This window comes from Manacus candei, unplaced genomic scaffold (genome assembly GCF_025592945.1).
Source record: "Manacus candei isolate 608988 ecotype Guabito, Panama unplaced genomic scaffold, ASM2559294v1 h1tg000046l, whole genome shotgun sequence".
Classification (NCBI taxonomy): domain Eukaryota; kingdom Metazoa; phylum Chordata; class Aves; order Passeriformes; family Pipridae; genus Manacus; species Manacus candei.
Window position 1 is genome coordinate 3,411,861 of NW_026138094.1, and position 15,361 is coordinate 3,427,221.

Sequence of the window (15,361 nt, forward strand, 5' to 3'; positions counted from 1 at the left end):
AGCTTGGCTTTGAGGACTGTCTGAAGGCAGAGCTGCCTGGTGCAAATTGCTGTAATTCCCCTGCAGTTAATGGGTTTCTGGCAATTACCACTGCTCTCAGCCTGCCCTGGAAAAGCCCTGCAGCTCCAATACCGGGGCAGCCACGCTGAGCTGCCCCGGTGATGGTACCTCTCCTCCACCCTGGGTGTCTGTAGCTACAGCTTTCTTCACAGCAGCAGTGACACCTGGCAGCCCCTGACAGCAGGGTGAGGTGGCACTGGCAGCAGGGAAGGGCTGAGCCTGTGGGGGGAGACCAGGATGATGATTATATGTCGGTTTGCAAATGGATTTGGGCTCCAGGACCCTATCACCACCTCTTGTAGGCTACAGCTAATTGAGGATAGTGTTGTGATTGCACATATGCCAATGGGGACACTCATACTGCTATAAACAGCTCTCTTCCCAGCTCTCCTGTTTCCCACCCAGGGGTGTTTGTCCCTATCCTTTTCTGTGCCACGACACTATGGTGTTAGAGCAGGGCAATGTGAAGCCAAACCAGGAGAATGGATCTTGGGGGCAAAGCAACCTTCTCATCTCTGAGCTTGTTAGATCAGGTGGGACATGGCAGCACATGGCCATGCCAAACACCATCCCTGCTGCTGTGACAGCTTCTCCCAGACCACAGGGACAAGAGAGCTAACATGGTGCTATTCTTTTTCTCAGATAGGGATGAAATGCTGAAAGGTATATAAATTGTCTAAGAAATACTTTATTCTAACCTGGGAAGAAACTGCATTCTCCACCCTGGGCTTGTGGCTGCAGCGATCTCATAAATACAGAGTTCACTTTGTGAAGCTTGAGTTACAAGTGAATTTTCAGCTTCTTTCCTTTTCCTGAGGCTGCTGTGTTCTATCCCAGGGAAGACTCCTGCCTACCAGTTCACTTTCTAGAGATGATGGTAACATCTTAGATGAAATGACACCATGGTCATGAGATTACATTCATTTGGAAAATCCCTCTCTGGTTCATAATGGTACCAAAATTCTGGATTTTATAGCCCCAGCCCAGTTTATTAGTCCTGGATGGATTGCCAGTTGCCTTTACACACAGGCAGAAGAGCATGGAGAAAAGCCCAGAGTTAGATCTGTTCATGTCAATCAGATTTTTTAAATCTTTCTTTTCAGGAAACATATAAACTGGTCTGGCCAGGGCTGAGGCTGAAATGCAGCACAAGGTAAATCAGGTTATTTACAGACAGCAACCTGGACAGCATGCTGTTATTCGAGCTGTTGGTAGCACTTCAAAGAGAGCTCTTACTACTGATTTGGGTTTTAAGACATTGAGGAGCTGACTGCTCAAGTATTACAAGTCATTATTTCTTTAAAAGATGTGTGCAGCTTGTTTGCAGACCCAAAAATCTAAGAGAAAGCATAGAGAAGGGTTTACATGGGTCTGAAAAGAACCATAGAAACTGGGGGAGTTTGCACAGCCCAAAATACAGATTGAATCAAGCAAAAAAAGTCTGTGTTGGTGACAGAAGAAAAATTGCTGCCCTGCAGCAAAGTAGGCATAGCTTTGTTTATATTGGCTGGCAACATCTTGTATTCCTGGACTGCCTTTCTGGCTTTCTCAAGATAATGCTTCTGAGATGGTTGGCCAAGTAGATAGCTGTGTTCATTGGCTGCATATTTACTCACAAGATGTATATGACAAAGTTGCAACTGGCAGTGCCTTTGAACTGTGGTTCAATGACTTTATCAGCTCAGTATGAATTTAGATATGTTATCACAAGTCTGCACTATCTTTAACCCAATTAATTACTGGAAAATGTGTTAAAATAATGAATTCTGACAAATTAAATGGGGAGAGTTTATGCTTATCTAGTTACTGAACTGCTTAATTCTAATAGGGATTTTATGACTTGTTTTGTTAAACAGAAATGTGCAAATGAAAACACTGGTATTTGTAGCTGCCCAGACTCAGGCACAGGGAGTGCTCCACTGGGAGGCAGTTCCTTTGTTAAACCACTGAAGACAAATATTGCATTTGATCTCATGAGGCAAAAACTCCTACTGGGACCGTGTAGTCCAAGGAGACAGTAAAGAGGTTTCCCCATCACTCCAGAATAGACATGAGCACAGAGGACACAGCTAATGCAAACCAGTCCACAAGTAGGACAGGACTACAACTTGCTCTGTCTCTGTTGGCTTTTTTTGTCCCCTCTTCCACTGAGACCAGCTCTTTTTGAAAAAGGGCTGGTTAATTGAGCAAGGAGGGGTAGTGTCCAGTGCTGGGCAGTACAGCTCAGCCACCCACTCATGCCTGCAGGAAGCAGTGAAAAGATCTGCAGGGAAATTACATCTACCCAGGGACAGTCCCAGCCACTCCACTAAATGACCAAAGCACACAGCTTAGAAATGTTACCAGGTACTGCATTCCCTGTGGTTATGTTTGTCTTCTAGATGTGCTGAGGTCATGTAGGAAATCTCAAACTCAGGTCACACTGGTGAAACAGAATTTAGCAGGAGAGAGTACAGTACTAGCAAGAGCTGCAGATGGAAGTTGTGAATTTGCCACAAGGAAGAATGAACATTTAATCATTAATGCTCAAAAATAATATAAACAAAATTGCTTGTAGGCGATACTTTTTTTTCATAGCTCACACTTTTCTGACTAAACAAATTAAAAAACCGAGGAAAATTGAAAAGTACTGGGTCAGGTGGATCCTGTTGCTGTATTTGGTTCTATGTGCTTGTGCAGTCCTGCTCTGCAAAGTGACTGTGAAACTGCCTGGATGCCTTTTGGGTAAGTGCTTTGCATGTACATCAAATATTTCCTAATTACCTTTCCTGAAAACTCCAGCTAAGATCAGAACAAGATGAATTCTTCTGCTCAGGTGCATTTGACAAGTGAGGAAGGTGATGTAGGTCAGACTATGGCTTACGTCACATTTTGGTAGTTCTGATTTTCTCCCAAAGACCCTCAGAGGAGTCACTGACTAAGGCTGTAGCCAGTCCCGGTGATGATGCAGCAGAAGGGACCGGTTTGGCTGCCAGCTCCCGACTCAGTGAGCTTTGCAGTGCTGGCAGGAACAAAAAGCAGTAAAAACTTGCCTGTCACTGAAGTCAGCAGCTCTCACAATGAATGCAAACAGGGGGCAAATCTGCTGAGTAAGAAGATGCCTTCCTACGTGGTATCTTTAGAAACTAGAACTCTAAACAGACAAAAGAGCTTAGAAATCACTGGCTGCAAACATGGAGTAAAATCGGGGGGAAACTGAAAGCTTAAATGATAGCGGCAGCATTTGATGGTATCTCCCCATACACATTACCCAGAGGGTGGTGAAGCATGATTCTCAAGCCATACGTTTGCAGTTTAGGTTGCATTTTGGCAAGCTAGTTTGGACTTGGGGCAGAGGTAAACTTCAGGCTGTTTTTTGAGGAGGCAAGTAAAGAACAGCTCATCCTCGGCAGCGCAGCGCTGTCCTGCGTGGCCATCTGGAGCTGCTTTTATCGGGGCTGTAGGAAGGGGTTAGTGAGAACCACTGACATAATCGGCTTCTCATTTCTTACGAAGCCCATCCTCACGTTCGAATATTTGCCTGCGTGTGTGGGGAAAGCCAGTTTCACCTGGGCGTGGGGGTGCTCTGGCACTCCTGGACATCGTTGCATCCGCACCGGGCATTGCGGGGGCCGGTGCGCGGGGAGGCACCGGTTCGGTGCTCGGGATGGGCAGCCCTGGTTTTGGCACGGCCGGGTCTGGCCAAGCGCACATGTTGCCGATGCTCGGAGAAGGCAGGGCCAGCAAAGAGCTCCTGCCCGGCTGGAGGGGCTCGGCGCCGGGGAGCTGCCGTCGGGTCCCGGTGCTGTCCGGGAGAAGCCACATCTCCGGGACCGCGCTCGGCCCAGATGGCGCCGGCTCCCGCAGCCCCTCGTGCTCGTGGTCGGCCGGTCCCGCCGCCCCCCGCTCCGGGGCATTGTCCGCCGCGACCCCCCGCCCCGCGGCCCGCCCCGTCCACCGCCATCCCTCCCTCCCCTCCCTCCCTCCTCCGCCCGGCCCTGCCCCTCGCCCCTCTCATCCCCAAAGGCCAATGGAGACGGGATGCGGAGAGTAGGGCCGGGACGGGCGCGCCGGGGCCGCTCCGTCCGTGCGCAGTCTCCTCCCCTCGGGCGCTGACCGGTGTGTGTGGGGCGGCCGGCGGGGCATGTCCGCCGCGTCCCGCTGAATGGCGCCGCTCCGCCGCCCGCCGCTGCTGCCGCTGCTGCTGCTGCCGCTGCCAGGTGAGCCCGACCGAGCCATTGTCCGACCGAGCCCCGGGGCCGCCGCACGTGGCTTTATTTACCCCGCGTTTGCCCGGCGGGACCGGCCGGGGAGGGAGCGGGAACCGGCACCGGCCCCGCGCTTTGTTCGCGCCGCGCAGACGGGGCGGGAGGAGCGCCGGGGGGACCCTCCGCGCTCCGGCGAGGGGCTTTGGCTGGCGATTCCTTGTAAGATCGGCCTTTTTACGACGCGCCCCGCTCCGGCTCCTTTGGCAGCCTTGTAAAATCAGCGAGCGGCCGCACCTGCCTGGCCGCCCCTCCGCTGCGGGTCCCCGCCGGGGCATCGCCCGGGCCGCGGCGGTGCTGAGGGCGCTGGTTCTCCGGGGCACAGCGCGTTTGAAATCGAGCGGGCAAGCGCCGGGGCGTTTTACAGCCCGATAGCTCCGCGCTGCTTGGAGTCAGCACCAAGTTTGCCGGGAGTTGTCCGAGTCCGGAGCGTGTGTTGGCGATAGCTGTGCCTCGTGCCGCCGGGATGACTCGCAGCTCGCAGTGCGCTTGGTAACTTGCACGTCTCTGCTTACACGTCTGTCCTTACAGGCAAAATGTTTTTTTCTTCCTCTCTCTCTCTCTCAGGAGTGTGGTGCTTTAGTGAACTGTTTTTTGCGAAAGAGCCTCAGGACGTTACTGTCTCAAGGAAGGATCCGGTGGTTTTAGACTGCCAAGCCCGTGGTGAAGCTCCTATAACTATTACATGGCTGAAAAATGGAGGCAAAGTATCTGAAAATGAACGGATCTACACTTTATCCAATGGTTCGTTGTATATCAGTGAGGTGGAAGGAAAAAAAGGAGAGCTGTCTGATGAAGGATTTTACCAGTGTTTAGCTCTGAACAAATATGGGGCCATTCTCAGCCAAAAAAGCCACCTCACTCTAGCAAGTAAGTCCCAGCTCTTGTTTATTAACCTGCTCATGAGTTTGTGATGGCAATTCCCTGAACAGCACTCAACAACCTATCATATTGATTGTGTACCTGAAAAGTTAAAGTATAAAAGTACAGAGCAATTCTGTAGAAACTTTGTTTCTTTTTCAATGTTTAAAGAGTATGAGAAAAACTTGCGGTGGTCCCTGATGTGGCAGGAGAGGCTCTGCCACCTGTGAGGCCTCTTGAGCAGTGGTGCCTCGTGTGGGTGGCTCGTGGGTGTCACCAATCCCGGGAGCAGGTGGTGATGCAGAATTATGCTGACAATGGGCTACAGAAGTCATGGGTCTTGTTTCCCAAGTGCTGTTCTGGCAGCCTTACAAGGGTTATCTACAAATCTGATTAAAAAAAAAATCTAAAAAATTCCTTGTTCAGTAGCTTGATGCGTTGTTCCATCTTGGGGCAGGGCGGAATGATTAATATAGATGTCTGTCTTTGGGAGAGAAAAGAGGGGAAAGGTTTTCTGGGCAACTGTGAGGCTTATATTACTGAGGCCTTGCTTTTCTGGCACGTGTGTCCAGCCAAGCAGACGTGGGTGCTGTCCCTTTTGGACCTGCTATGTGGTTCCACTAGGAAGTGAGAGTCACGTTTCTAGGGTGACTCCCTACTGCTGGATCAATGGTGAAGGAAATAGTTGTGTCTGAGTGCCTTTATGGCTTTAACAGTCTGACCCCGGGTGTTTGTTGCCCTCTGTTTTCTTACCATCTTTAAACGTATTGAGCAAGAGATGTGTGTCAGGAACTGAATCCTGTGCCTCCTTCCATGGCAGCGCAGAGCTTTGCCACTAGACTGCTACAGCACTATCACCTTTTGCTTCCCAAAAGTACATGGGAATGTACCTTTCAAAGAAAAGTAAATTTTCTCAAAGTAAAGAAAACTTCCATTTCAAAGAAAGTATAACACAGAGAGTACACAGTTTATGTAGTCTTCTCATGTTCCCTCTATAATAGGACTTAACTGATGAACTTAATCTAATAGGAAAAGACTTCCTTTGACCTCTTCGACCCTGTTCTTAGTAACAAGTTGCACAAAACTGTGGTGCTGGTACCTTCGTGGAAACTTCACATTAGTTGTAAGTTGTAGCTTTTCCTAAATTCAACCTGTAACTAGTTAATACAATTGGTACATTAGCTTACATTAAAAAATGTGTGATTGTTGACATCTCTTAGTTTTTCCTGTGTGCTTCTGAACTGATTGTAAAAACTGTCCATAAGATACCCCAGGAAGGTGTGAAAAACCTTGTTCAGTGAGCCAGAACATTGGGCCATTCAAAACCAGCCTGGAAGCAGGTGGCTCCAAGCAAGTGATGAGTTTTCATGTGCTATAAGAATGTGAAATTCTGAACTCTCGATTTCAAAAACCTGCCTACTTATTTCATTGTGTCATGGCATGTCACTCACATACAGGATTGACAGACCAAGCAGTACTTGGGTACTTTCGGTGAAACGGTGAAACGTGTTAATATTTTTGACATTTGAATTCTCATAGCACTGTGTTTCAAAGTGTCAGCACCATTAATAATTAGACTGAAGAAAACTCTTCTTAAGAGGAAAGGGGTTTTTTTTGTTGTCGTTAACCAACATAAAGCTAAGCAGTGGCTGATGGATTTTGTGTGTAGCACTGGAAAATTCAGGGCCACTTTAAATCAGAGACATTGTAGGATGAGCTCTTTGCTCACTATCAGAGAACTTCTGGAATAGTACAGAGTGCTATGTAGCACAGCATAGTAATGCAGTGGTAATATCTGGTTTTATTCAGATAGTACTGCACTTCTGTAAATATTTGTTTCTTGGGTGTGCATTATTTCACCAGAAAGATAGTTTGATTTTTGTTTTGTTAATTTTCTCTTGTGAACCAATAGATTACATGCTGTGGAGTGAGATTCTTGTTTCGCAGCCCTTTTTCCCCCCTTCCTCTGCTCCTCTGTAGGACTGTGACAAAAGGCTTCTTTTTCTTCTTTGAATACTTGAAAGGTTTTCTATGGCTGTTGGAGAAAACTGGAAGAGATAGCGGATCCATAATGATCACAGTAGGTGTTGTTGACTTAGTGATTAAGTGGTTAACTAGTGGTCAAACATGAAGTTATCCTATGGAGCAGTCTCTTCTCTTTAGTCAAGCAGCGATCTGACCGGTTTCAGAATGTCATCTTCACTGTAAAGCTGTTAAATTAGGCAGTATTTTGTATGGTTATAATTTGGAGCCCATAACACATATGCAAAATTAGTTTTCTCTCTCATTTTCACAGTGTTTCTGCCTATTATGAGTTGATTGAACTTTGCTGACATTTTAAGTGAAATAAATGAAAGCCTTGTGGGGCATTTTGTAGCCTTATAATTTTGTTTAAAAGCAGTTGCTGCAAAGGCAAATTACTTTGTGGTCAGAGTACAGAAGGAACTATACATATTAAACAGGTAGAGAATAGGCATTAAATGGGCATTCTTTCTTTGGAGGAAAAAAGCAAATGCTCTCTTCAGTTACTGGTAGCAGCAGGGTGCGAGGATGTTCTTTTACTTTGCCTGGTCAGAGGTTTTGCCAATAAGCTTATCTTTTGCTTCAGAATTGTAATGTTTAGTGTTGCATTTGGAAATCAAAAAGTTTAATCTGTCCAAGAGTTTAAGATCTGAACACACAAGGAGATCAGGTCTTGGTTTCTAAAGTTAGAAACTGGAAGCTGAAGGTTGCACTCTTGGCAAGAATCCCATTATTCATGTGCAAATTAAGAATTCACAGGGTTAAAAGGTTAGAAACTGGCCAGGATGAGGTTTACCCTTGTGATAAAGAGCAGATGACCCTCATTCATTGGCCAAAGCTTTCATGTAGCTCCTCTGCAAAGTTAGTGATTGCCATGAATTGTTCTTGAGGAATGCAGAAATTCAAATGTGAGCAGGCCTTTCCTTAAGTGTCACTATGGAGCCTTATCTCCTGAGCACATCAGAGTAGGTCTGCAGGGACAGGGTTCCTCCCCAGAGGCCCCAAGGCTTTGCTTTCCTGTTGTTCATCCATGCACAAAAGAATTTGACTAATTTAGGGCTTTTTTTTTTGTGAGATCCCCCTACTTTTTAAAAGGAAACTGTGGTGCTGAGGTAGTGCTTAGGTAAAACTAAATATTAGTTTGAATACATGCTTGTAGTTGCTTCCAAAGCAGGCTGATTGATGTGGGGGGAAAGGAGGAGGTCCTGTGTGCTTCTTTGTGAGGCTACACGTGGGGGTAAAGTGATAATAGTTAAGAATATGACTTACTCAAAATTCAACTTACTGCTGCCACTGCTACTGAGAGGTCTCTTTCAATGGAATATAAGAGGAATGTAGACTGTGGAGAAAGTTCTTTTGGTATGACTTTGAATCAGCCAAAAGAAAACAAGCTGAGATTTTTGTATTCCTGCATTTTTAAATTGTGACAATTTAACCACAGTTAACTAAGATTCTGTCTAAAAATAAAACTTAAACTTCCAATAAGATAGTATTAAGGAAGAATGGAGAAAGTGGATCATGTTCTGAAGGCAGTAATTCAGTGTAGTGATTGGACAGGATGCTCGTTGTTTATTTCCTTTTCACAAAAAAGTGGAAATGGAAGTCTTTAGACGGTTGGATGGTATATAAACAACATTCCTAGATAACCCTTTCTCCTCTCCTAACTTGGCTGAATTGACTTTAACGTTTGTGAATTACAAGAAATGTACAGGTTTCTACATTTCACAAGAGTGAAAGGTTATGCAAGCAGAAGGTTTTTGGGAACATGCTCCTGGAGGAAACTGTGTGTGCTCACTGCACTGCAGTTTGTGAAACACTGGGCCCTTTACACATTGCAGGCTATATATAAACTATTTTGTTTACCTGCTGTAGCAGTGATGTGACTGCTGGTCCCACTCTCCTGCCAATAATTGACTATATTTATGTTTCCATAGCCTAATAACATCTTTTGCTCTGCTTTTAAATATTTCCACTAAAGAGTGCATCCAACTGAGCCTTGTTCTGTGCTGTGACAATCATGTTTTCTTAGCAGTTCCAGCTGTTTGTTCCCACTTTTGCATTGTGCTGTTCCTTGTGTGGGCACAGCTGCACGTGTGGCTAACTGAACAGGGAACTGAGCTGGGTTAAAATAATAGAGTTAACCCAAAAGATGGTGTTTAACCCAAACGAGTTCCCTGATATGGTTTGTCTTGGAGCCACTCGCAGTGATTGCACTGATGTAACTGAGAGGACTGATGTGGAGGTGGGAAGGCTTGGTGGGGACAGCAGAAGGCTGCTGAAGTGTCAGTACGTTTGAATTCCAGTATTTAAGGCAGGACGATGAGGCTCAGTGTCTTAGTTAGCAATGTCACTTGATAACAGTGAAGAAGAACAGTAAGATTTTTGTTCTTTAGCTGAAATATCCTGAAGAAATAAGAAAACTGGGAAATATTTTCCTTCTTAACTCTTCTCATCGTGGGATTTTCCTCTAGAACTCCCCCAGGCATCTTTTGACCCCTTGAAGCCCTACAGCACTTTTACAGAAGACACTGTCAGCATCCTTTTAAGATATAACCACTAGTTCCTTTTTTTCTCTTTTTTTTTTTTTTGGTACTTTCAGCAGTGACTGCTCTGTACTTGTAAGAGCACTTCCACGACTAAAGGATGGACTTTTCTATTGTTATCAGGATAAAAAGAAATATATATATGTATATATATATATAACTTTGTTTAGTGCACACAAACAGTGTTTGTTTCCACTGCCACCTTACTTGAGAAGTGAGCTTTTTATGGGTTTCCTCAACACCCCATTTTCAAATTTGTGTCAAACATAACGCCAAACTGAGGTGTTCCCTCCCTTTACTTTTCTTCCTAGCTGCTGGGATTTTTACGAGTTTTTATCACCATAACTTTATAATGTATAAAGTTTTTACCAGCTTTTTTTTTGAAAGAATGCTCAATCTTTTTGGCAATGTACTCTGTAGCTAATAAAACCTTCACCTACATGAGAAATGTTGATGGGAAACATGGTACCGTGCTAGATGTTGTTCACAGCTGTGACTATAAGCACTCAGTTCTTACCTGCTGCAAGTTCTGCGTGTGATGTGTGCACTAACCTGTGGAGATTTCTTTTCTACTTGTGAAGAAATGTATGGCAGCAAAAGATGCTGCTCTGTTCCTGCGGTGTGGTGCTCCCCCCCACTGCTCCCTTTCTTCCCCCTCCCTCTTTCTCTGCATTTCTTGGTGTAGAAATTGTTGAAAGGGCATTCAATAAGGCCCCCTTTTGTCAGCCAGCTCTGATTATCCTAAAGAAAAGGATCTCACTCTGAGCAGTTGTTTGCCTAGAGACTTGTTGTCACGTCTTCACAATTTAACAGCTGTGGCTATTGATGGTGTGCAGAACAATTTAAGACAATGACAAAAGAGAATCTTGGAGGAAGAATTTAAAAGTTACTAAGCTTTTTCCTACAGAAATATGGTCATGCCCATTGTTGGACAATTTGTGCTTAGTTTTTGTTTGTTTTTCTCAGGATTTTTTCCACATTTTATCTCCAAAATTGTGGACATAATCTTTTGTTTAGTTTTGCATTGTTTTGGGTTTTTTGGATTTTTTTTTTTTCATCAATAGGCCCAGCTGTTAAATTGGGATTGATTACTTCCAGTCTTTATAACTGGTAATCACCACCTAAGTGAAAAAGTAATCAACAGTGTCAGGGCTCCACATTTTGTTGAGTAAGTGTGGTTTGTATGGTCAGCATTAGTTACCAGGGTCAGCCTCTAGGTAGCTTTTAAGCAGCAGCATTTTAAACAGCATCTACATTTTAAAGTTGATTGTCTCAGCAATTGAGTTAGAGGTAGGAAAAAAAATTGCACTACATGATTTGTGCTGGGAGTTAGAAATCGATCTGGCAGCCTTCCAAAACCTACGTCTGTAGTGGAAACAATTTTTGGTTGTATGGATTAAATAGTTACTTTGTAAAGATGTAAACAGCAGACTTAGGAAGGAGATGGTTGTGGAACCACCTGAGTGTGGATGGTTTGTCTGTGACTTACTGTATGGAATTATTATAAGCTCTTCTGGTTTTTCTGCATGTAAAAATTTTGGAGGGAGGTGGCCTTCCTAATTTATTAGAGGAAAATATAAATAAACATTACTAGACAGATTTTTTTTTTCTGCTACTTTTACTTTGTTTCATAACTCTCAGTAATAATTCTGTGGGTTTTTTCTTTTTTTTTTTTTAATGAAATCAAATTTGATCTTCTTAGGTGAGGGGAAGTCTTTTTAGTTTTTACAACATGAATGCTCACAAAGGCACAATAATCTGAGTGGCATCTGGATAATACAGTTGGCACCTCGAGGCCCCGTTCAAAGTGCTTGTTTCTCAGGTGCCCATCTCTTGCACTTCTGGTAGGGGGTTTCTGATACATGAGTGCATCTGCAGCCTAGGGAAATAGTGTCCTTCCCCCCAGAGGCACACAGGTCTGCTGTGTGCTCCTGGAGTTCACTTAGATTCTTAGTATGATAAACCAAAAATGACAGGATGTGCAATCTTTGTATTTTATGGGGTAAAGATTTCAGGGTTCCTGAGTCTTTCTGTGCCACTATTGCAGGGAACAACTTTTAGAACTCCCACTGTGGTCAGGGTATTTTCTGACTTTGGCTGATGAGAAAGCTGTAAATTTTGCAATAGTTAAGCTTGAGGAAGTTACATTTACTTCTAGGCTGAACATTGTAGCCATTGTGGCAGTATTCGGTGACTACCCTCTTATTTGCTGGATGTCAGAGCAGTAGAATGCAATGTGAAAAATTAAATACTGAAAATTAACTTGTTATAAAAGGCATAGGAATGCTGATAACAAGCTTTTATCAGAATTTAATCATTTGAGGCAAAAGTTGCCATGTACCAAGATATTGCTTCACCAACCCTGGCAGGGTTACTGGGGACTAAGCTACTGGGGAGGAAGTCAGCAAAGAGTGCTGTTATCTAACCTTCTGTGATCGTGGTTCTTGCATTCATACCTGTATAAAATGATTTCCTCCTCTGACTAAAGTGATGGGAATACACTCATTCCCATAAACTATTTGAAAATGATCTTATGACGTTGTTTTTTCTGCATGTAGGCAAAGTTTTGAGGAAAGGAATGACCCCTGGAATACAAAACAGACAATAGTGATCAACACTTTTCCTCTCAGGACTTTACAGTTACCTTTTGACTCCTATTTTACCGATTTTTTTTTTTGGTGGTGGAATACCACTGAGCAAATTACACCTTCAGCCTTTGAGAAGAACCAAGTCTGAAAGCAGTATCTGCCACCTGAGCCCTGGTAAAGTTCTCCTGGACAGCAAGGGCTGAGATGGTTGTTGTTTTAGAATGGTGACAGCAATGTTTTGTGAAAAGCATGACTCTAACCCTCTAGAGAGGGTCTTTGACATTTTTTCCCATCTAGAGAATCTTAGGAAGAAAACTTCCTACATACTGACTGATGTCAGGGGACTGCTGGTGGGATGGGTTTTGTCTCAGAACACTGCATTTCACTGTGTCTATGTTCAAATGTGCAATGTCTTTGCCAAGCCCATATTTTAAGCAGGTGCTGGAATGGGCAACAGATTCCATTCTGTGCAAGGTTTTCTGAGTTGCAGCTTTAGGTGGGACAAATACCATGTTTTAGAAAGGAGAAAAGAGGTTTTCTTTAGCAGCAGGCTATTCTGAGTGGTACATTGATGGCAAAACAGCAAAACTTATCTCATCCTAGTCCCCTACCCTCAGAACATGCTAAAATTATGATTTTGAATTTATTAATAGCAATAATTTATCTTGTAGAAGTATGTGTAATGGAAATTTACTCTTTAACTCTGAGGCACGGTAGTTGAATTTTGAAATCATTTGCTTATGAGAGTGAGCCTTAAAAGAAATAATTACCTGATTGACCAGGCATAAGAGGTACATGAAAGTCATTACAAGCATTAAAAGTGTCATCTGGTATTCTTTTAATACATAGCTGGGGGCAGTTAAACTAAGTCTTTACAGGTTGTGGTGTATGTCTTGGATATAGTCATGGATGAATGTTGGAAACTGGAGGGGGTTCTGTGAGCAGAAGCAATTCTGTATCTTCAGATTGGATTTTTAGTGTCTTCAGATAATAATCCTGGTTGCATAGATTGGTTGCATTCTTTGTTCTCATTTCAGGAGATCAGAATTTCTTGTGTAAATCCTTTATGTTTTTTGGGGTTTTTTTGGCTCTCCTTTGAGCCATTTCAGATTAAAGACAAAATGAAATAAAATAAGTTTAGATGAACAACTTGCATCTCAGCCTTTGCAGCATGAGCTTCTCCTGTGAAGCAGCAGTGTTCCATCTTCTCCCTCTAAAATCATAGAAGTCCTCTATCAGCAGGTTTTACAAAGTGGGTTGGTCAGTTCTTTTAAGCTGTACTGAGAGTAATTCACTTTCTGGACACCTTAAAACGGAGAGGAAAATGTATCAAATAAAAGAGCTTTTCATTTATTTGCTCTGTTCTAACATTCAAAATTCTCTCATCTTTGTCCTCTCCCATGTTCCCACTCTTTTCTCTTTCTCACCAGGTGCAGGCTGGTTTTGCTGCATTTAGTTAGTTTTTGTTTTTTCCTTTTCTGTTACAAATTGTCACATATGTGGTATATCATTGCTTTGGATCTGCAAAACTGCTTCTGGTGACCCCTGCTTGCTTATTCCTGCTTGATGACTGGAAGGAGGTGCTGTTTTCCAGTGGAGCTTATTTTCACAGCTGTGGCAGAGGAGGGAAGTGTCATGAGATACTTTAAGGTCAGTTTTGACCCCAAATTTAGATGAGGTAAAAATGATTCGACCAGAAGTATAATATCTTGTCTCAGGTGGTCTGTCTGTCACTTAAAATCATATAATAATTATGATGAAGAAAAAGCTATTTTGATAGCCATCACAATAATGTACAATAAAAACAGCTCAGTGTTACACAGTATTGTTTTTTGTTTTACAACCTGTTACAACTGGAAGTTATCAAATAAGCTATTATCTTTCAAAGAAACTTCTAAAATTTATCTTAAAGTCTTTGACCATGCAGAAGAATTTTAAATGCTTACTCCTGCTTGTACAATCTTCAACATACTAATAAATTGTTAGGTCACTTATCAGCAAACTAACTGGTGTAAATTATTAAATTACCATTTCACTGTCCACATGAAGATCTCTAGTAAAACCTCTAATAAGTGTAACATGTGCCTCAGGCAGAGCTGTGCATTATGTATGTTCTTTGTAACGAGAATCCGTTGACTTTATGAAGCCATTGACAGACATTTATCATTTTGTTCATTAAACTTGTCTGTGACATCCGGTAAATTGATGTTAACTGGAAATATTCTCTGGGAGTTCTGGCACGACTCTGTCATTTTGCCTGAGGAGAGAAACTTTGTACATAGTGTGTCCCAAATTACAAGGGTGAGACTTCCTTCCTCCACCTCCTCTCCAAAAGCCTAAGTGAGCACATGACCAGCTCTTTTTTTTTTTCCCCTCTTGCTTGTAATGCTTATTTATGCAAACAACCCTGTGGCCCACAGTTTGCAAGCAGATTTATCATTGATCTTCAATAGAGGTTGAAAGTGGATACTGCTGTTATTAGTTCAGCCAGTCTGTGCCAGAAAAGCAGCTCAATTTTATCCCACAGTGTACAGGAAATTAACTATGGAATTCTTGGAAGTGCTGATGGGATTTTTGTGACATCCCCAGCACGTGGCAGTTAGTCCTGTTTTTAATGGTCATAATCTTTACCTGATGTTGCTTATTGGTGATCCTCGTGGAGTGTATGGTGGCTGACCAGGCGTTGCTGGAAGCCTTCATAATATACATTGTAGGGCAATGCCTTGTTTGGTCTTTTCAAATTTCTGTGTTTGGAATGAACAGTATTTCATTCATTCTGCTCTTGAGCAGTGTGCCCTTTTCCCAGTGTGGAAAAAGATACTCGCTTTTAACACCTGCCAGTGTTTGATTTCTGTGCATTGTTATCTCTCATAGTGGTAGAGGTTGTTAATAGGGTGTCTGCCCACCTGCTAATGTTCCTGTTATGCTACCTGAATCCAACTGTATCAGGGATATTTCTAAATGGACTTCATAAATTGTGGTATAATTTGACTAAAATATTTATTAATGGGTCTGAGATAATATTCAGGTTCAAAACCTTAAA

The 15,361-nt window shown here is 43.3% G+C and overlaps 1 protein-coding gene across 1 annotated transcript in view; it reads left to right on the top strand.

Moving 5' to 3' along the window:
- Positions 1–4,183: 4,183 nt before the first annotated feature.
- The window catches only part of PRTG (protogenin), an 82,379-nt gene continuing 71,201 nt past the window's right edge, over positions 4,184–15,361 (top strand). The window contains 2 exon segments of the mRNA XM_051796662.1: positions 4,184–4,259; positions 4,872–5,174. Coding sequence (XP_051652622.1) covers positions 4,184–4,259; positions 4,872–5,174 — 379 coding nt within the window.